The sequence below is a fragment of the Zosterops lateralis genome (genome assembly GCF_965231275.1).
Source record: "Zosterops lateralis genome assembly, chromosome: 5".
In the NCBI taxonomy this organism is placed as follows: Eukaryota; Metazoa; Chordata; class Aves; order Passeriformes; family Zosteropidae; genus Zosterops; species Zosterops lateralis.
Window position 1 is genome coordinate 47,082,021 of NC_139766.1, and position 22,901 is coordinate 47,104,921.

The window sequence follows — 22,901 nt, forward strand, 5'->3', positions numbered from 1 at the left end:
GCTGTGCTGTGCTGGACAGATTCCTTGCCACAGGGTACCCTCAGCTGGCCAGTCACAATGGAAGAGCCCAGAGGTGGTACCAGTAGCGACACCACGACACATATTTGTCTTTATCTTGAGTTGAAGCAACATACTGTCATTTAAACATCCAGCTGAAAATCCTATGAAAAGTCTGAGCACCTCAATATGGGTGAGCCTCTGTCCCAATGGGATGCCTGGGCAGTGTGCCAAGGCCTGATCTGCCGCTGCTGCCCTTTGGGATTCCAGTGTCTGAAGGAACTAAAGGTCTTGTAGCTGTCTTGAGAGTATTTGTCATTCTTTCTTGGCATACAGTAGGAACCAGAACCTCCTGGCTCAAAACCATAGTGCACCCTATATTTGTGAATGTAATGATAAATTATGTAGAGAAAATTCTATTCCTGAATAGATGCCTTTCCAGTTAGGCCTCCATTAATGGTGTACATCATTAAGCCTTAGTCAGTGTAATAGTGTGCTGTGTGCGAAGGAATCCCAGGACGAGTCTATTTTTGACCTCTAATGGTTGATTTACAATCAGTTATAGTAGCAGAGTTCAAATACTTGGTGATTATTGCTGAGCTGGACTACGATCAGGCAGTTTTAAAAATAAAATTTGCAATTTGGAGAGTATATTTGAAGTTCCTTAAGAGAGTCCTGCTTGATTTTTCAGCAAATGCACTGGATTTCCTGAACCAGCACTCACGGATAGGGTGATGCCGCAGGGTAATGCCAACCAACATGGTCCTGCTGCTTAATGGGGCCATTGACCTTTCCTTGCTGATTCTCTGCTTTTTGTGAGGCTCATCATGGTGTGTTGCAGTGCTCATGATCTTTAAGTGTCTTTTTAGGGAAAACTGGGAAACTAAATTGCCACATAGGGAGGATCCTGCAGGAAACAAAAATTTGGATGAAAAAGAAAAATGAGGCACAAAATGTGATCAGCTGGTTCAAGTACCCACTGTGTTTTGCTTGCAGAAGTGTGACTGGGCTCTGCCATATCTTCTATTCCTCACAGAAGTTCAGTCTTCTGAAACTGGCAAAGAATGGGAGCCAAATTTGTCTGTCCTTTTCCAGAACTTCTCCCGGGGTCAGTTTTGCCTGCATCCAGCCCTGAGTGTGTGCAGGCATGTAGTTTCATACAGAAACAATAAGCTCAGATGGGATGCAGGAACGTCTCCAGAAGTTTCCTTTCAAGGAAACACACAAGCCCTTAGCAGTGATGTCCATATGTGACTGCTCTGTATATAATACTAATTAAACATTTGACAGGTGTTTCTTGTTTTTGTTTTGCAGGAAGAAATCATTCCTGTTTTCAGCTCTATATGCTGCCTTTATATTTGGTGGTCGGCACCTAATGAACAAACGAGCAAAGTTTGAACTGAGGAAGCCGCTAGTGCTCTGGTCTTTGAGCCTCGCCGTCTTCAGGTAGGCACTTCTTCACACCACCTGCCCTTGACATCAGGCCCTGAAGAGGTTTGGGGTTCTTAATGTACAGCAGCACCACTCGTGGAACAACAGACACACAGAAGTGGCATTTCTTTCCTTCTGCTATTCAGGGTTGTGTCCTGATCCACTCCTTAACATTGAAATGATCCCCTTTGCCTTACCAGATCCCCTTTACCTTTACCTTACCTTACTCATAGGCTGTTTGAAGAGGGGAGAAATCAATAAACCTCTTGAATAACAAAAGTGAAAATAAAGGAGGACATGAGAAAAAGCGCATATCGTTGCAATGCATTTACCATGCAAGCTACAAATGGAAATAAACACATTAAGATGTTAGCCTTGTTCTCACGTACTAGTAGTATTATGTTTATGTGGTGTGTATATATGGAATATTTAGTCAGGACTCTGATTTCCATTACAGTGAGGTAAAACAAAAGTCACTGCTTTGATGACAGGTCAATTAGACTACTGTAACTGATATCAGGAGCTGACTTCTGGTTATTCCATCACAAATTGCTTGTGACTGTAGCAAAAAGGTGGCTCCACAGGGAAACGCTGTTTTTTAGTGATGCACATCTCTTGGCTGTTTGTTGACTCCATATTTAGTATGAGGAATGTCATGTTCAAATTGTTGGTAGTTGTTGAAGTCAGAGGTAAAATTGACCAACCTGAACTTCACTTTATATGCTTAATATGCAAATTTTTAATGAGGCTGAAGATAAATGAATGAATAAATAAATGCTTATAAAAATAGCCCTTACTAAAACATGACTTTTGAAAGAAATTACTAGTCGTAGTACACAGAAGACCTGAGGACTGTCCTTCATATCAGGAGCGATTGGGACTGTAAGTTAGAGCTCACTGAACGACATACAGACAATCCACAGACTGTTATCAAACACTGCTACTTGTATCTTTCTAATATCCGTATAATAATTATTGATTATATTACTTCACAACTACATAAAACACTTTTGCTTTACTGAGCAGGTGTGAATGGTGCATTACTTTTCACAGGATGGGAATAGTTTCTGCCAAGAGATTCTACAGAATGAAATAAAGCAGGAATGGAGAAGTTTGGCTTCTTTCATGGCTTTTCCTTTTGTTCTCCAAAACTGTATCACATTGAAACTTTCCAAAACTCTGGCAGGGGAAAAGAAATTGTATTTCTGATAGCTAGGACATGCTAACAAAAGAACATAAATTTCACTTGGTTATAATAGTTCATCAACACATCAAAGAATATCTCAGAGCAGACAAAACTTTTAGTGGTCTGGATAACTTTGAGAGCAAGTTCTAACATTGTGGAAATTTGTAATTTTCATTTGATTGCACTTGGTGCTGTATTTCTGGCTGTGTGTCTAACATAATTTTGCTTTAAGGTCTTGTAAGCAGTTGTCATTGTTTGTTCCAGAAATGGCTGAATCTCAGCAGCTGTCAAATTGGTTCCTAGATGGCATTTTGTTTTTGGATCAGTTTTTAAAGTTGTTTGTGGCCAGCAGGATCCCAGTTCTGATTGTACTTTCTTATTGAATGTGGACACTAGGAACTAGCTGGCTTACACAAAGCATTTGTAGTTTAATTCTCAATATGAGGTGGGGAAGCATGATTTTGGAACTTTCCTTTACATAAGATGTCTAGGGCAAATTTAAAAATCAAATTATTTTGAGATATGGCTGACATTCACAGTGTGGAGTTTTAAAGCAATTTCACTAGCTAATTTCCTCCCAAAATCACAAGTGATCAATGAATAGCATGAAATTACACTACACTGCCTAGACGGACTTTGAAATCAACAGATTCATTACTTGCTGAAAGAAAGTTTCCAAGGAAACTTGGAGTTTCCCATCATAATCATATGAAATAGCTAACTAATGGCCAGCATGAGCTGCTTAGTGATGGTGGGTGATATAAAAATGTGGACTTTATGTTTTGAAGCTACAAGCTGCCAGGATGAATCTGCCACAGAAACCACCTCAGGGCAGGCACTCGAGGAGAGCTTGGCTTGTGCAGATGAGCAGCATTGGCCAGAAGGGTACAGTTAAGAGAGGGATTCACAACTCCTCCATCTGCTTGCTCCATCAACTCAAGTAACACCATTCAGGGGCAAGGGTTCCCCAAGCACTGCAGAACTCACCCTTTCCTCTGTATGTTAGGAAAAGAGACAGCAGAGAGGAGAGGGTGTGTGAGATGTTTGGCCTGCACAGAAGCACTTAACCTGCTGGATTTGCCATGGGCGTCAGTTGATTATGAAAATTATATGACTATGCTTTGCTCTTCTTAGGTGCTGAGTAGTGTGCAGAGGAGTGAGATAGGGAAGGGCGAAAACCAACTCCAAATGTTTGCAGTAGGACAGCATGAAACCTTGGTAGCTTCCATAATAACATGCAATCCCATACAAAACCCCTTGACTTCTGGCCTGGAAAACCAGAAAAGTGGTTCGTTTCTAATTTGTTATAATGTCAGACAAACACTTACAGAAGTGTTCATTGGAACATCCATTACTTGGTGCTTCAGTGTCCTTTCTCAGGCCATCAGTCACAGCCTTACTGACTGTCAGCAGGCAATACTTGAAATGCTGTAAACTTTTCAAGTAGCTTGGATTTGGTTTTTTTCCTGGCTCCTGTCATAACTAGGTGTTGCATTTATATGTGCTTGGTCTGAAAGGTGTTCCGGCTTCCTCCAGGTACATTTAGAGGACAGTAGACTTACTATGGATGCAGGAAAATGCTCCTTAAATTTCAAAAGACTTCCTCTTTGGCTTTCTGGGATGCTAAAATGCTCTGACTTTTACGATACCTTACAGAAATTCTAAGTAATATATTTGTATGCCATGAGTGGTTGTACTGAGGAAGAAAAATCTGCCTGGAGAGTCCTCAGTATTCTGCCTCAGGTCAGTGTTTGGCTTTTTTCTGGGCTCCTTGTTTATCTCCTTTTTAGCCCTCCTACCATTTTACCTGTTTCAAACATCCTCAGAAATAGTAACACTTAGCAGAGGCTGAAAAGATGTGTTTTGGGCTTTAAAAGAAAAGGAAATTGCCTGTCAGGCAATCACATTGTCCGTCTTCAGAATGTATCCTGTATGCCCTTGCGCTTGCCAAGATCATTTAAATGTGGTAGCTGCCACAGTAGGAAACTTGCCATGCTCGTAAGTAAACAAAACAATTACACCACCCTGCTAAGCTTGCTGAGCATTCAGGAGCCAGGTCAAGAGCAGTCTTGTGTCAACAGTGGCAGCCAGCAGGATTTCTGAGAAAAAAAAGCAGCTTTATTTCCCTTTGAAAGCATTGACTAGTTTTGAACACTTTGTCACTGAAAACTTCAGTAGGAGTAATGACAGTAAATCTTGCTTTTCACTTGGAAACCACTATGAAAACATCATCTCCTGAAATCTTTTGCTGAGTTTGAGATACTGACTTGCTGGGCTGGTTTGGTTTTTTGGTCCCTAGCAGGTTTGTTAGTTTCACTCAGTGAAGATTTATTTTGTTTTGTTTTGTTTTGTTTTGTTTTCTACACTTGAATTAAGTGTGTTTACCCAGCCTAGTTTTGTACTGAGGTCGTGGGAGAACAGTCCCACATTGCTCTGTGGTAACAGGAACCTGCTGTTAGGAAGCTACACAAAAGGTCTTTCTTCAGTCCCATAAGACCCCCAGGAAACCATTGCTGTTTCACCTACACAATCAAAGTGACAGTCAGTCCTGTATTTCTGAATACTTCTTGGGGTTAAAAATCTGCAAAACCCATCAAACCTGAATTGCCAGTTTTATATTTGTGACACTTCCAGCATAAAGTTGGGGCCATTCATTGAATGTTTTACATGGAGTCTCAATTATTGAAAGTGTTGTGCTGACATCCAAAGAAATCAGCAAAGCTGAGGCCAGGACCCACAGAAGGATACAAAGTCATTAATTCACGTTTTCATTACATCTCGGATGGATTTTTAATTCCTTTTATAGGCCACAGAGTCTGTGTATGGGTAACTTTTTTTTTAAGGAGCTTGAACGTGTTTGGTTGCTTCGTCTTCACAGAGGACAGCAGCATGGCACCGTTTTCCTGTGCATCCTTAAGGGGCTGACAACAGAAGTTTCAGGGGCAAGGCTCTAACTAATAATAGTAAAAGATTGTCCTTCCTAGGGAGTACTATCGCATTAATGCAGGAGGCAGAGAGGCACAAACATCTAACATGATGCAATCATTTCTAGGCAGAGGCTAAGTTTGACCATGGCTGGTGGGTGCAGTGAGAGGAGAAATCTCTTCATCTAGCCAAGCCACACCACTATCATGCTCTTGCCATCTCCTGAGATCACTTAGATTCTAATCCAAACCCAGCTATGCTTTGTAGCAGTGGTGGAACTTAGTAGATGTCAGTACAGGGTTTCCTAATGTCGTTCTTCCTGGTAAGCATTTTCTCAAAGCAGTAGAAATAATATCAAATGTAGCTAAAAGGTTGCTAGCTGCTTGCCACAAAGCTAACCAGAGCCTCAAAAGCAAAGTAATTCCCACAACAGCAGGTCTTATATTTGAAAGACAAACCCAAAAAGGCTCACTAAAGGAACGTGACTCACGTTGCCTTTGTGGAGTTGGTGTTGACTGATTTTCTAGTAGAAGCACAGCAGCACGTGTAGAGGGGTTTGCACCCACAGAGGGCTCCTGACAAGGTAGTCTGAGACATGCCTTCATGTGAGGAGCTCAATTCTGAGCTGAATTAAACAGAAAAGACAAAACATATGTTTAAAGAAAATATTTCAGTTGCTTGGATTTGTGACTCTGAAATACATTCTAGTTATCATGCATGTAAGTAGGAAAATCAATGAAAGATGATTGAGATTTATGTCCCATCGTAAGAACTGCTATTCATAGACACTTGCCATGGAGATTTAAACACAACTTAATTTCATATGTTGCTGAGCAACACATAAAAATCTTAAAATACACTGAAATTTTAGAAGGCCTGACAGTACATTCAAAGAGGAAAATAATTACTGAAAAGAGGAATGTTTGCCAAATAACATTAAAATTAATAAGCAGCATTTAAGGTGAATTAATAATCTTCTCACTTGTAAACTTAAAAGGAAATTAATTCAAAGTGAAACATTCCCTGTATTTGTAAAGCATTAATGCATATTCTCAGGACATTTCTTAGAACTCAAACCAGTAAAAGGCTTAATATACACCTGCTTAACAATTTATTTCTCTAGGATCATGTTCATCTTTGCATACTTACCTGATTTTCTTACATAACAGATAAAGAAACATCTTTTAAATTACCATTTTGGAGATGAAGTTGAATGTTGGGTGAACAGTAGAAATTCAGAATAATTGGAGAGAAGACAAAAATCTTTTGGATGAGATTTAACAGTTTAAGAAGAAAAGTTTCTTTTCCGTAAGTTATTGTAATTCCAATAGGAAAATACAAACAGTGTTGTGTGGAGTGAATTCATACAGTGCAAAACGAAATCTAGCTGGCATTAAAAATTGTCTAGAGGTGATAAAAATATACAGACTAAGAAGATGTATCTCCAATATCTACCTTATTTATTCTAACTATCCTTATTCTCAGATTTGTAACTGATGCCATGTGACAAAATGCTGTGCCCATCTTTTAAAATCTCACACCTTTGTTAGTGGTGTCACACACTCTGCTGTTAGTCGTGTTGACTCCTGTGTCCATCAAAGTAATTTTGAATGTAAACTGATTTCACTGTTTTTACCTACTCTGGCCTAATTAAAAGTAAATCAAGGAGTCACTGCGAGACCTGGCTGATTCTACTTTACAGGAGATATGGATAGGACTGTCTAAAAACTATTATGAAAATCTCTTTTCTCAGTGCTAAGCTAGTCCTCCTTTCTTTAAAACCTTTTTTATTTCTCTGACTTAGCTTGCTTGTCTTTATTGCTGGAAAATGAGCATCTTAGCAAAGTGAATTCAGTGCATCATTTGAAAAGCTGTCGTTGTGCTCATTTTGCCCTTGTTCCTTCCCCTCTCTCACAGTCAATAATAAGTGTGTTGACGCTCCTTGTGTCACCTTGAATCACACCTTTCTCACCCTGTCCCAGCCCACAGGAGCCCTCACAGGTCACCCACCACCCAGCATGAATAATACCCAAAGCAAAGCCCCTGAGAGTGAAACTTTGCCTCTCAGTTTTATACAGGGATCAGACTGAAGTGTGCATTTGAGGAATAAAGAACATCTGTCTGGTGGCTTAAGCAGGGAACTGTACTAGAGAGAACATATATAATTAATTTAAAAGGAATCAATCAAACCTCCCTTCTCTGCCCATGTGGCACTTCTGTATTTTACTCAGCCTCAATACCTGGTCCATGAGCGTGGTAAAAGGGCCTCCTCCATGCAGAAATCCCTGGGGAACTGATATCTCCATGTATTTTCTTCTAACTAAGTCCCCGACAGCTTGTGCTTGTTGGAGACAGCAGGAACACCACCCTGACAGGTGTTAACTTGCATGACCTATCAAATCCAACGCTCCGTCTGCGGACGAGCTGTTAATAAACACTGCCAGACCCGGCTGTGCTCGCACGCAGAGCTGGGCTGCCTGCAGGTGTCGGCCCCTGCTTTAGCAGAGTCACTCTTCTGTCACAAGTTCAGCTTCCTCCAAACAAACGTGTCTTCTTGTGCCCATATCCTTCAGCATCCTCCCCCTAGGTTGTTGAATTAAAAAGAAAAATAAATTATTTGCCAACTGTAGGCAGATCCCTGAGATGTGACCTTCTCTAGGTGCTTGCAGGAGTATCACCCCACTGAGGACAGAATGAAAAAAGAAGATCAGTGGCTCCAGGCCAGCAACTGGTATTAAATTTATGGATCTCAGCAGCTCATTACAGTTGTATTATAACTTCCAGCTTCTTTAAGCCTCCTTTATTCTGTCAAATGCTAGTGTTTCCCTGTAACTTAGATTTTTCTTACTTTGTTATCTCCCAGTTTTACAGCTTTACTGATTGCTGGCTTCATTTGTTGGCTTGATTCTTTGCTAAATCTTTTACTTTATTACTGTTTGGCTTTATTTGCATAGGATAATTTCAAACCCCTGAATACATACATTTCAGTGCTATGCATGACAGTTACTCTGCCAACTTGATACTTTTGATCCTATAAGTATCTTTAATTTATCCTGTAGAACTAGATAATGCCACTTTTTTGGATTATCATTTAAATCATTACAATTCTATACTTACTTGAAGATTGCCTTGAGATGATGTTGGATGCTGAGAATAATTTCAGTAACAACATAGGAACAAGTGCAAATGCCCCTGATGCATTCATTAAGGGTTGCTTAAGAGGCACACTGTGCTTATGAATCCTCATGGGCTACTTTAGAAATCCTCAGATGGATTCCTTAATTCCTATGAGATTTTGCACCAAACACAAGGCTTAAGTTGAAAATTGATTTTTATTTCCTTTTTAGTAGTTGAGCCACAGTCCTAACTTGTTGAAATAAATATCCAAGAACTAGGAAATACTTCTTGAAAGAAAAATATCTCATTGAGTATGCAGCCTTCACAGGTTGCCAAGGAATTTCAGCTGCAAGGAAGTCCAGTTACTATTTAGTGATGGTATTTCTGGAGAAGTAACAGCTTTCATCAAGAACTACTGTTCCTGCAAGTTCTTACCCTCCATGTGCCATATTACCAGGAAGCAATAGCAGCACACTGAAGAGGGTAGAACCAGTGATAGGTGATTACTATTGATTTGCTTGTAACTGGCTGTTTGGAAATCAGAGGCGATACAAGGATGCATGGGCAGAGCTGGAAAATTATTTTTCATTTCTCTGTAAGAAACAGTTACATGATTTCCAGCACTGTGTGGGTACAAGAGTGTCCCTCTGGTGTTCCTTGGGTGATGATTGAGTGCAGCTGCCCTTCAGCCTGACCACTGCTCCCTGCTTATCTCTGCCAAAACCCAGCGGGCCTTGCGTAGCTGCCGAGTGCTCTGGGTAAGGCTCTCCATGCAAGCATAACTCTTTGCACTTTCACCAGTCATCTTCCCCCCTGTTGCACATACTACTGGTAGGGATTTAAACCCTAAGCATTTAAAGCATTATTTTTTTTCTGCTGTGTTTTTTAAGCAGCACAAGTTCTTCCACCAGCTCGCAAGGCTTCACTTATTAATTATTTCTTTTTGTGCTCTGCTCTAGCTTTTCCCAATCATAAGGAAGGCAAATCTGGAGAATCAAGTTACATTTATTCAGGCTCCATGAGGAGAGACTGGAAGGCAGTACCTGTGGTAGATTGACTTTTATCCACACGTACAAATAAGCTTTACGAGTAGTAGTTGCAGCAACTAGCAGAATTGTTGAGTTTGCCACTTTAGCAAGGGAGAGTCAGATGAATTTTCCTCTGCTGTAGTGTTAATGTGATTAAAATCTCCAGATGACAGTGTCCATTGATCGGGAGCCCTGCAGAGGTGTCACTGTTTGGGTATGCTTAATGAGGTCCCTAGGGAGGGAAAGAAATAAGTTAGGTCTGGCTTTCCTTACAGTTCTGTCAATAAAAAGGACAAAGAAATGGTTTGGGGAGGCAGGTGAGTTGTAACTAAGAAATCTGCCGACAAGAGGGAAGGGCTGAAGGGAGTGGCCTCACACTGAGGGATTTATTGCCAAGAAGAAAAAAAAAGGCTGATGCAAAATGCACAGTATCTGCCCTCACTTGGAAACCACAGAGTTGAGACATCATTTTAATAGACCTCATTACTTTCCCCAAAATTTATCACATGGGATCCTAACATCACCCAGGCATGCATGCATGCATATGCTTATGGGTCTGTAAAGCTGTACAAACGATGCATTATTTCTTGGAGCCATGTAAAATATTTGCACAATTTCTGAATCAGTCTGAGCTGGCCTGACTTCAGGTTTTGGTCCCAACTGAAAACTCAAATGATTTGCATTGAAAAGCTTTCTAGGAAAGCATCTGAATCAGTGCAGTGAAGAAGTCTGAAAAGCAAGGCTTGTGTGCTTGGTACAGTGGTAGGGGTCTTTTTTAGAAGTGGAAGGGGAATTCTCTCAAATTTGCTTTGGGATTTTGATAGGACTGAACCCAAACCTCAAAGTATGCATGAGTTTATGCAACAACAAGTTTTCTGCCAAAAGGATTGATAATAACTCCAAAGATCAGCACAGGTTGTGCTCACACACGTGGTCCTGAGAGCCAGAGAATCTCATTATAAAACACTTCCAGTACTGCTAACCAGCAGGTTTTGGGATAAGCAAGCACCATACTGAAAAAAAGTGTTACTCCACATCTTCCCCTATTCCTACCTTTTTTCTTTAAACATTGCTGTGGGTTGGACTTCACCCTGAATGATTCTCCTTCACCTTCAAGTCCAGTAAAAAGAACTGTGTGGGCAAACTGCAAGATCAATTTGTTCTCCTTCCCAGTTAGGAAACAGTCAGGGGGAGAGGCTGAGGAGCAGCTAGCCAGCAAAACATCAGAAGGAAGGTTTTACTGTTAGGGCTTTTTAAATTCTTGGTGTTCTCATGCCCTTGCATTTGTGTACATTTTGGAAGGACCCAATTCTGTTATTCAGAGCAGTGGATTATAGAGTTTTTAATAAACGTACCTAATACAGCATTGGTACAGTTCCTGCTGCATTCTCAACTGTGACCTGTGTATTTCCAAGCTTTTGAGTCAGTCCTGGGATTTTCTGTCACCCTGTAAAGGAGCATATTTGAAACAAGATCCAGCAGAGATGCCAACCACTGTCTTAAATTCCTTTTCAGTGGATTCCTAGAGCCAAGCAGCTGCTCAGAGCATGGTGCCACATTTTGAACTCTAGTGCCAAGACTGGCTGGAAAGGCTCTTGCCTTTCCCGGTCTTCATTTTCCCCACTATGAATGAGAGCAATGAAATCATGTCATTAAGAAGTAGAGGAGAGACTATTTTAGCTGCATCATTAACAAGTCCAGGCAAATGGCACGGCCATGGAGCCAGCCAGAGCAGCACAGAGAGGTGGGCAGCAAGGCAATGGAGGCAGCACCTGCTTGTGGGATGGATGGAGGGATGAAGAAGCAGGAGAGAGCTGGAGCTCACTGTGAGATGCATGGATACAGGAGTAGAGAAGAGCCACAGAGAATGCCCATGCTAGTAACCGCATTCACCTCCCCAAAGAAAGTGAACATTTTCAAATACTGCATTTCCTCTCTCAGCTGGAGAGGTAAAATTGGAAGTGAGAACAAAGGCATTAGTCATTACAAGCTTTCAGGCAATTTAGGAAGTTAAAGACATTTTCTAGTCTGAAACATTTGTGAAAATTGTGCTCTTAATTACAATGCTTTAGTCACTTTATAGATACCTTGCAGCTTTTCAGACATATGGGCTGAAGAGGATGACTTCTGTCTTCTTTTTAAAGAATGAGATTAACATAAAGTGCTCTTAAATGACTGTTATGTTAATTTTTGAAAAGTGCTTTTAAAGGTGTTCAGTTACCATAATAAAAAAGTTTATCATGGAACCGAGATGCTTATTCCATATTTTTTTCTGTTTCTGGCATGTTGTAGGAGAATAAATAATGGAGAATAAATAATCCCAAATAAAGGAGAATAAATAAATAAATAATCCCAAATAATTTTATCTGTAGGCTAGGACTTGGAGGACACAGGCATGAGGGATTTGTTCCTGTGCTTTCAATTCTGCTGCAACTGAATTGTAGTAACTGAACACATGGTTGTCTAAACACAGTTAACAAGGGGCAAAATATGGTGATAAAAGTCTCCTTCTTTGTTTTTACAGTTTTACACTAAACTTGCTAGATATAGAATGAGCATGTAAATAGTTACCATAGTTCATTAGCACCAGAGAAAACTTAGTAACAATTTTTCACATCTGTGCCCAAAATTACTTTTCTTAAAGGAATATGTGAGAAAATTAAAGCCACTGTGGTTTGTTTTTGGTTTTGTTTTTGTTTTTTCCCCAAGAAATGCAAACGGTATTGAGCAGAAGGAAGTTCATGCTAGTTCATTTTAGGTGCTTGGTAATGTTATGATAGTACTAAATCCCAAGCATACAAAGAAGCATTGCATCCTCTGAAAGACTGACTTCAAAAAAATCAGATTTTTTCACTTTACTGTGAGAGTTTAGGGTTCTGTTTTTGTTCATAGTTAGTCAATTATGGACAAGTGCTGGTTGTGTCTTCAGGCTTTTCCTTCATAGACTTGGCTGGATAGAGGCCTTTTAAAAATGGAGTTGCCATGTACTCTGTTGCTGCTGAATGGGATTAAAACTACATTTTTGTAGTTTTATTAATTGAAGGCATAAGTAAAGGAGGAGTTGTTAAGAATATTGGCATTAAATTTTCCACCTCACTTTTGTATCTGCTTATGTCACAAGGAGTTAAGCACCCCATCATGGATTTTGATCCATACAGGATTTTATTCTGGGGAGTTCACTGGTGCAAAACAACTACAATAGTTAAAACAACTACAAAACTTCCATGAGGGAGAAAATCAAAGTATTTTCTCCTACAGTTAAGGTCAGTTTCTGCAGTCTGCTCCTGTGCAAACTCAGCAGGTGTGACAGTGGGGAGGAGGTAGAGGCATGGATATTCTTGAAATTCACTTCCTAGGTTCACATTCTCTGTCACATCTGTCCAGCTGTGTCAGGACAAATCTACCCTGGTGTTTGCCTAACATATTTTCCTAAGGGAAAACAGAGGGAAAGCAAGGGTCTGACTGCATCTTTGAAGGCACATCCAGTGTTCAGGATAGGTCAGAACATTTTCAGCTGTTGGTGTTTCTAGGACAGCAGAGCTTTGTAAATTTGCACTGTATGTCTCTGCACATCACTCTGTATTTTTAGATCTTGAAAGTGTGCTGCCAAAATATCAAATGTACAAGCAATGAAGTGTTGTTAAGAGGTGTACCAATAGCTTTTATGTCTACAAACTATTTATCTTGAAAGATATAGGTCTGCCATAGGTTATTAAGATGAAGGACTTTGGACTTGAAGGTTTAGAAAGCAACTTTAAAAAGTGAAAAGAAAATCTGAAGTAGGTCAAAAGGACTCTTAAGAAAATTCCTTGTACTGGAGTGTGTTTACTGTTTTTTCAACTATACTGTTTTCACTGATACAGAGTGAGGTCAGACCTCTCTCTGTTTACATCAAACAGACCTCATGGGTAGGCACTGAACCAGAACTCACAGATTCACAGAATAACCTGAGTTGGGAGGGACCCACAAGGATCATAAAGTGTAACCCTTAAGTAAATGGCCCGTATGGGAATTGAACCCACAACCTTGCACTCATGAAGTTGCACATCATTTCTTATCCCAATTCAGACACAGATTTTTGACAGGACAATTAAATTTCAGTTTGCCACACCTCTCTGTCTTTGAAATGGGTTTTATGCTTAACCACCTTACAAGACTAACACATAAGTAAAAGCCATAAAGTTGTGTGAGGAATTCATACATACAATGTTAAGGGCCTCGGAGATGCCAGCAGAGGCAGAAGTCTGAAGGAAGTTACCTGAATAGACTCCAGCTTATGAACAGCTTTGTACCTGGCAGTTCTTCACACAGGAATGTCTGATCTAAAGCAGTTGCTGGCCAGAATATTATTTAGGTTGGTAAATCTGGGACAGCCCAGGCTGGAAGTGGTAGGTCTTGGCTGTTGGAAAGCAGAGAAGACCAAGGTTTTGGAATGGCAGAGGAAGGTCTGCTCTGTGGAGAGAATGGAGATGTTCATTGAAAGTGGATTCAGTGAGGAGGCAGAGCCTTCTGGGGAGGTACCTGGATCAGTTCTCGGAGGAAAACAGAGAAGTGCTTTACAAATGTCTTAAGACAATAGTCTTTCTGCAAGAGCAGGTCTGCCTTTTCATCACTAACCTTGGCATTGCTTGAAAGCACTTTGGAAATGTTGAAAGATGATGAAACAATAGCCTAATTACATTAATTTTCTTTGCTATTTCTTACAAAATAACAGTTGGCCTGAGTTCATCAGCTGTTTTGAACAAGTATCTCTCTAGGATTTCAAGGTAATTCATTGTTAAGCAGTCCTGTCCTTTACATGCTTATAAAACACCTCAAAAATACTACATTTAGGGTTAAGAGTGGCTAAATCCATACTCAGTACCATTTTTTTCAGACTTTTTTTGTGAGTACCATGTCACTGTGTATCCTTCACTGACCAAGAAACTGATTAATTTAATTTGGAAAGTTAAATGCTTTCTCACAAACATAGCAAAATATTTTTAATAACTGGGCACAGACTTAAAAAGCTAGTTCTTCCGGTCAGTTATTAATACAAATCAATATTTCATACAGGTTGCCCTTGTGTAACACTGACCATTTAGGCTGTTGGTTGCCAGATCCTTTTCCAGGCAGCTTTTCTGTGAGTTTTATGGACTCATTATTTTGCAATGACTTCACAACAGATCTCATTAACCCCATGAAATGAAAATAAGAGCCATTAATTCCACATAGGTCACTATGTGGAACAACAGTCAAATGATAGCTTTCAGTCATTGGTCCCATTTCATCTGTGCTTAATGGTTGGCTTTTTGCCATACAGTATAAATATTATGATTTTGCAATCAAATATAAGTCTAAAGAAACCATATAGTTTCTACACCAGTCTAAATACAGGAAGATCTAGGACTTTTGGTAATTCATGGAATTTATGTAACTTAAATTTTATTGATTACCATCAAGAGAAACTAGGACAGGAGTCGCATCTGAGATAACATTTAGGTGGCCTGACAACTTTTTTGTGACACTATATATCAAGATTTTCGTAGGCATAATTGGTTCCTTCTCTCTTTTAGAAGATTTGTTTCAGCTGGAAAATCCAACTTTTTTTTTTTTTTAAATACTGCACCATCACATATTACACATTGCCCAGTGAATTTGGTGCTGCTCTTACCTTCCCCCTGCAGTGCTGGCCAGATGTGGACAAATATGTCCATCAGTGGAAAAAAAATCACAGCAAGACTTAAGAGGTGATGCATATTTTAAAAAAAAAAAAAAAAAAAAAAAAAAAAGTGGAGGAACAGCTGCAATGAAATCTAACCAGTGCTCAAACACCCAAGAGCAACTTGGGTGTCAGAAATCAGATTGAAACAATTGCAAATTCTGGTGGTTTGTGCTGCTCCTTTGCCATGTTCCTGCACATATCAACCCCCAGAAAGTGGGCCCACAGGACCCACTTTCTCTCTCAGTGATACCCTGTAAACATGTGCCCATGGACACAAAAGTTTAAGGAAACTTCATTAGCCAGGAAACGTATTTCTCACTTGTCCTTTGCTTCAGTACACTGGAAGGTTGGTGTGTGACCAGGTTTTTCACCCTCCCCATGGAGGAAGGAATGCTGTATCTGTTGGACAGGCTCTTAAGGGGGCTACTCTTGTGGTCATAATTCTTTTTCCAGCCTTGAAACAGTCTGGCGCGTCTGTCCACAAAAGCTTTTGGAACAATAGGCTTTGAATAAGCACCCAGGCACCAGTAAAAGTCCATGGGAGATGGTCCATAGTTCTGGTCAATACAAACCAGACCATGGTGCATCCTTTCCTCATTTGTCATTACCCAGAAAATGCTTTAACACGGACATTCCCTTTTGGTATTGCTCAACTTTAAAAAGAAACTACCGTTTCTATAGCCACATCCTGGGAGAACTGAAAAAATGCAGGTTTGTTTTTTTTCCTACTGATGATGAGAGCAACCTCCCATAGGCATTCTGATTTAACTGCTAAAATTTTGTTTGACTGTCTTCTCTTTTTGCCATTAAGGTTAGCAGTTTCGCAGAGTACTCTGCTCCTAGGGAGCTGAAACCACAAAATATAAAGACTGATTTTAGATTAGGAGCAAGCCAATTGTTCATTAAATCTTCCCTCTTTGCCATTGGGCTGATAGTATAATCACCAAAGCAAGAGCAATGCAGCAAGCATACTGTGATCTGACTACCTCACCTGTCTACACAGATAATAGTTAAGGTTTCTTTTTCTACAATACAGCTGTAAATATATATTTAGTATGTAGTCACCATACAAATGCATGTTGCCAGAACCACTACCCTGTTAACTAGGTAGGACTTGTCATCATGTCCTTCCTCCCTGGAATAGGCCATTTCCCAACACTGATCTGCCAACTTTTTCTGTACTCACTTAGGAAAAAATAATACAAACTTGGAAAAATCCTTTTCTTCTGCTGGTTGGCAAGTGCCCCCTTCAATGCCTGCATGCTCTGGAGGTGCCCCAGTGTCTATTGAGTCAGGCAAAACTACCATTCTTTCTAACCTGGCCAAAGCAGGGTCTTAGAGGAGACAGATAGAAATCTCCTACAAACAGTTTAATTTCCAGCAACAAAATCTGTCAGTTTCTTAAGAAATCACCTAGCCCTGTCCCTGCTGTGTTGTCTTTGTGGTGCACATCTTTGATGGGCTGGTACTCTTGGACCACAGAAGAAAAGAGTGATTGGAATTAAGCTCACTATTACTAGGCGGAGAAGAAAAACTGTAAATAATTCCAGAGAACTGTAAAACAAACCTACCACTCATGGAAAAATTGCTTTATTACAAACTTATTTTTAGGAATGAGTTAAAAAGCACAGCAAGGGAATAACTGAATAGTGTGAGATATCATTTGACATGGAGATGCACCCACCTTGGTAGATGGTGCTTGGTAATACCAGGAGTTCCTGCGTTTCTTTACTCTTTTGATGACTGTCCTGTTGGGGAGTTCATCAGTGCTTGATGAAGCTGCTTCCTTTTTCAAGAAAATCAGTTCTGAGAGTTGTTTCTTATACATGCTTCCTCCCTGCATTTTCCCAGTATCAGTTCACAATTTGTATGTGTTCTGTTGCTTGGCTAAGCACAGAAATACTCTGCTGCCCCTTTTTACAGATATTGCTGTCTCTAGGTGTGCTCTCAGGGCTGCCTTGCTGCTTTGGAACTGACAGACTGAGGGGTCACTGTACTTCCCACGCTCCTGTGCTGACCCAGCATTAGCAGTGCAACTCTTTCCTCTTTCCTGAGGACTGTGGGATTTAAATCAGGAGGGCACAGAAAGGCCGTTTTATTATGTTATGAGATAACTCTTCAGCAGCAGAAGGGAAGCTTGGAATGACTGCCAAAGTACTGCTGCTGACCAGAACAGGATGGTGAACATGGTTTGATTTGTCATGAAGGAAGGTGTAAGAAGCTCCACGTCTTCACCTGCTGCCCTTTAGACATTTCAGAGTGCTCTCTGTAAATATTTCACATTAAAAAAAAGTTTATAAACAACTAAAGAACCCGCTTCCCCCCCTCTTTTCTTGCTGTTATGGTACGAGCAGGCTGTGTCAATGTGGTCATCTCAGTTGCTTTTCCAGGACCACTGTCTGCTCGATGTGGCTTTCACAAAGGAGGACGTTGTGCTTTTTGCCATAGCCTTGTGCTTCCAGGGCACAGACTTACCTGCCAGAACTCCTGTGAGTCAACATGTAAGCAAGTTGGGGCAGAATTAATATTTTTTCTCTTTTCCAGCTGGGCCTCAGGCTGGGAACTGGAGCTGGACCTGTGAGAGCTCTTGTCTGGGTGGCCAGCTGGCTCACTGCTGGACTAGCCCAGCACACCCATAGCACACTGTAGTCCAACACCTCAGAAACTGGTTGAACCAGCTGGACATTGCATATAGAGATTGCATGGTTTGTTTGATTAAGTTATTTTAAAACCAGAGTAGAGACTTTCCACTCGGTGGCTATCCTTTAGGACATGGGGCTGTATTCCGTGCTGCACTCCTAAATTTGTTCTTATTTGGAAGTCACATTCCCTGCTCAGTTCTGCAGTGTTGGTCCTGGGCTGGGGTGTCCAGAGGTGTCAGGAGCCAGGTGTGGGAATGGGTCTCCATAGAAAGCAGCCCTAGCAAAAATGGGCAATGACCTCCACTGTGAGGAGGAGCTGAGCCTGCTACAATACCAGCTGGGGTTGGACTGAAGGCTTGAGGTACCTGCTACTCACTTGGGCCTTTGAGAAACAAATACTTCACTCCCTACTGGCAGGTGGGATGGAGACAGCAGAAAGTTGCAATAGGCTTCAGACAGTAACACCTGCATTGTCTTCCCATAAGCCAGCTCTCCAGCCCTTCTTAATTCTGCATCTAACCCATGCATGGGATGTGTTTTGAGGCCCTCTGAGTACTGGATTTCTGTGGCCAGGTTTTGGTAGCAGGAGGACCATTCCTCATCCTCCTCCTCCCCTCACCACTGGGGAAGAGGAGGTAGAGAATTCAGGAGTAAAGTTAAACCCAGGAAGAAGAGAATATGGGGGGCACTTTTAAGATTTAGCTTTTATTTCTCATTATACTACCCTAATTTGATTGGTAATAAAGTCATTTCCACAAGTTGACTCTGTTTTGCCCTTGGTGGTAACTGGTGAGTGGTCTCTCTGTGCCTCTATCCCAGCCCAGGAGCCTTTTGTTATATTTTCTCTCCCCTGTCCAGTTGTGGGGGAGACTGATAGAGCAGCTTTGGTGAGCACCTGGCATGCAGCCAGGGTCAACCCACCAACCCCTGTTTGAAAACAAGTTTGAGAGAGAAAAATACTAGTTTGTATTTTACTTGTGGATATATTTTGATTGTACAATGGACAGTAAAATATCAATTGGGCATTTTTTAACTTACCAGAGAAGTCACTGCTCGAAGGGAGGAGAATGTAGGACATTTTGAGCCTGAATGGATAAGAAAGCTGCATTAGATGTTGCAGTTTGTTTCTGATCAGTCTCTCTAGCTGTAAAAGACTGTAATTGTACAGTAATTCACTGCTACCTTATTTTGAAAATCCCTGCAGATGATTCCCACCAGTCAGACTGCTTTGGTAAGCAGTTCATTTCAATACCTCACAAAAGCTACAGCAGAGAGCAGGGTGAGGACAGAATGAAGCAGAAGTGATTTACTGAGTAAGCAATGTCATCACTCTGCTGCACATCATGTCTTTGCAAGACAGAAATTTCTTGGTTGATTTTCCCTTATAGAACAAACAAGACTAAGCGGCAGAGGCACAAAAAGCAGTCTTAGTTCTCTGGCTCCAAGACATTTGCAGGCATGCATTAGATCTTTTTCAGTCTCAGGTGGTGCATACTTGTTGGCAAGGTAGTGGTTTGGCATGCAGCACTTCTCATAAGCAGCTACCTGCTCATGTTGTCTATTTAGGTAATTGGAGTTTACTATCTTTCTTTTGCATAAAGCCTTCCACAGTGAATTATGTGAAAATGTACCTTGGTTTGTACTGATAAAAAAAAATACAGATTAGTCTGAGTCACACCATGTACAGCTGTAACTGGGGTCACTTCAAGAGTCATGGCACTAGAATTCTGCCATCCTGTGGAATTGTAGAAGAGTATGTGTCAGTGTATATGTTCTCCAAGGAGCGCTCTGTAGTAGTTGCTAAATGGAAAGACAGGCAGAATTACATCAATATAATCTCAAAAACTGCAAAGAGACACTGTAATCCCCACCAGGCACACACTGTGGCTCTGTTACCAGTCTAGGTTAGATCCCTGTGTGTCCATACCCAATCACAATTGGATCATTATTTGACTGTTGCTTGAACAAGTGTTCTTCTCACTGGTGTTTGCATTCATGGCACAGAATTCTCTTTGGTTTTAAAACTTAAGTAGCAAACAATTTGTTAGAAAAACAATACTACTTCTTTATAGAGAAAGACATATTGCTTGCAGCTATTCAATTTCATTATTTTAAATTTCATTTTCTCCCCCCATTTTAATGTCAGCACTGAGATACTTGCTAATGGGGGAACTAGTGTATCATTAGGTATTCTGCCTGATCCTCCACCCAGTTCTGCAACCACCCAAAACATAGGAGCAGGCAGCAGCATGCCCTGGCTAGCCTGAGTTTACTGCCTCAGGATGTCATCAGATCACATCTCTGTCAGGATCTTCTGTCTTCTTGGGAGAAATGCAGCTCCTGAGAGAAAAGAAAAAAGAAAAAAAAAAAAGATTGGGGGGGGGGGGGGCACGATTTAAACTCCAAAGAGAAGACACTGAATGAGTTGCACCTCATTTCAAAACTCCTCCTGCAGGTTTTGGCACACTCTGCTGAGTTAAAATGACTGATGCCTGAAAGATGTGAGAAAAGTGTGCTGAGAGGGCATTTCTGGGAGGAAACAACCCTACATGGAGAGGATGCACTATGGGCTGTGTAGATACTGAGAGCACTGCACTGTCTCCTCTGCATGCCAGGGGTGGGTGAACGTGAGAGACTGCAGTGGCTCTCTTGCCTAAGCCTGGGAATATGTGTGTTGCTTTGGGCAATGCTAATGGGCAACACAGACTCAGCTAAACTTCTTCAGCACACCTGAAAACCACAGCAGGGTGTTTTTTTACTTGCACATAGCACAAGAGGACTCATCTGGCAGTAGAGCCAATGAGCAAATACCATTGTGCAAATAGCAGATAATAATAGTAGCTTTGTAAGTGCTCACAGTCTGAGTTTCCTGATGGCGCAGTGAAACCTCAGGCATCAGAAGGTAATGGTGCAGGAGCCAGGGTGCTGCAGATTCCATGCAGTGGACAAGGAAGAGCAAGCTGCATTTGTTCCTTAGCAGCAGGCAGATTTAACTGGGTCTATCAGTGCTGCAGATTTGGAAATCTACATATCCTGTGCATATTAAGTATGTTAGGTAGCAGGCTTTATATGCAGTAGGCTTACTAGAACCATCTAGTCTGACCAACTACCATAAAAACTGCCATTGAACTCATCTTTTGAGGCTGCCTCGATGATTTTAAAGTAAGTTTTTTTACAGAATACTGACTTCACAAGACAAGGACAAGTAACAGGGAATCTATAACTTCAGAGGAACTGTTCGTTCTTTCACACACTTTGCATAAATGGTAGCTTGCATTAACCACATACGTTTATACACAAGTTTTAGCTGGCTTGTTTTCCCTCCTGCCGTGAAATAATCACGAAGGACAATGAGGCAGAGAGGAAACCAGGTTAGGTCAAGGTCACAAAGTTAGAGGGGAGATAAGATGGAGCTGGGTAGAGGGATGAGGACGCATGATGTAGGCATAAAATAAGATATATTCAACACCAAAATAGATTGTGTCTGTCTTTGCTTGATTTCTTTTTGAAAGCTACTTCCTTACCCAGTATTCATCACAGCTTATATGGGGGACACCTAGCTACAGTGGTAGACAACAGGCAGGCATGTTCTTGCCATAAAACAATGAGACAAAACTCCTTCTGCAGAGTTCCTTACTGGTGAGACAGAAGCCTTTGTTCCTGATAAGAGCTGGATGTCAACCTATCCCCTCTGTAATTGCACTAATTAATACTGTTACAAATCTCTTGAAGTTTCTCATTTACAGAACGCTGTTACCTTGTCTCACTTTGATGAGGCGAGGTGAAGGTGAATCAGCTGTTTACAGCTTGATTTAACTACCTGTTCCCTCTGTTAACAATGTTAAGGGATGAAGTCAAGCATATGCATCAAAACACTGGCCCTGACTGAGATTCCTCATCAAAACCTGTGTGTCCTACCTGGGCATGGCTGTGCTCAGAGCTCCAGTGGATGTAACAAATCCAGGGAGAGTTGAGAGAAAACTCTGAGGAAACCAGAACAGTGAATTGGTCCTGATTATGTTGCTAATTCAGTATTTTATCAACTCATTCCTTATAGTTTCCCAGTCATCAGTATCAAAACTCTGCTTGTAGTTTTGAGCTGAAATAGATATTTCCCTGCTCCTGAAAACTGAAGGATCATTCCTGTGGTAAGGAAGTAATAACACTGATGTTATCATTCCAGACTTTCACCCGGGGGATGTGGCTACAGTCCAGTTTACAAATCTGAGTTCAGAATAACTTCCTAGAAGCCAGCAGAGTTTCTCCAACTTTCAAGCTCTCTCAAACGTACTATTTCAGCACAGTTATGGACTTTTCCTCATAATGATTTGAAGTGATTGCATGTAGATTTCACATGTCCACTGACCTTTCCTAATTTTCTCTTTTTGTTTTAAAGTATATTCGGTGCTGTTCGAACTGGTGCTTATATGCTGTACATTTTGATGACCAAAGGCCTGAAGCAGTCAGTGTGTGACCAGAGTTTTTACATTGGACCTGTCAGCAAATTCTGGGCATATGCATTTGTGCTAAGCAAAGCACCTGAACTAGGTGAGTACCCTCTCTCTCTTTCTCTCATATGCATTTGTGTATTTTTAGAGAAGAAATGTCCATGCAGGACACACAAGAAGGGTCTCATCACTGTGAAAATCCCATTTAAGTCTCAGAAAAACTGAGTAAGCATAACCAACCCCAAACTACATGTTTTAGTCTCTAGAGGTCAATTCCAGCTTGGCTGAAGTTAAATCAAAGTGCAGCTGAATAAGACCTTTCCCAGCCCAGGAATAAACTGCAGTGATTATGCACAGCAGGGCAGTCAAGAAGTAAAAGCAATCTGGTCCATGCCTCCTCCTGAACTACTTGTAGGCAAATAG

General features: G+C 41.0%; 1 protein-coding gene across 2 annotated transcripts in view; it reads left to right on the top strand.

The window, feature by feature from the left end:
* Positions 1–22,901, top strand: part of ELOVL6 (ELOVL fatty acid elongase 6) — a 75,442-nt gene that overhangs the window by 48,506 nt on the left and 4,035 nt on the right. The window contains exons 2-3 of one of the 2 annotated variants that reach the window (XM_083860990.1): positions 1,288–1,443; positions 22,427–22,578. In XM_083860990.1, the coding sequence (XP_083717116.1) occupies positions 1,288–1,443; positions 22,427–22,578 (308 nt within the window). The remainder of the gene's footprint in view (positions 1–1,287; positions 1,444–22,426; positions 22,579–22,901) is intronic. The other variant, XM_083860991.1, reaches the window with a different exon arrangement.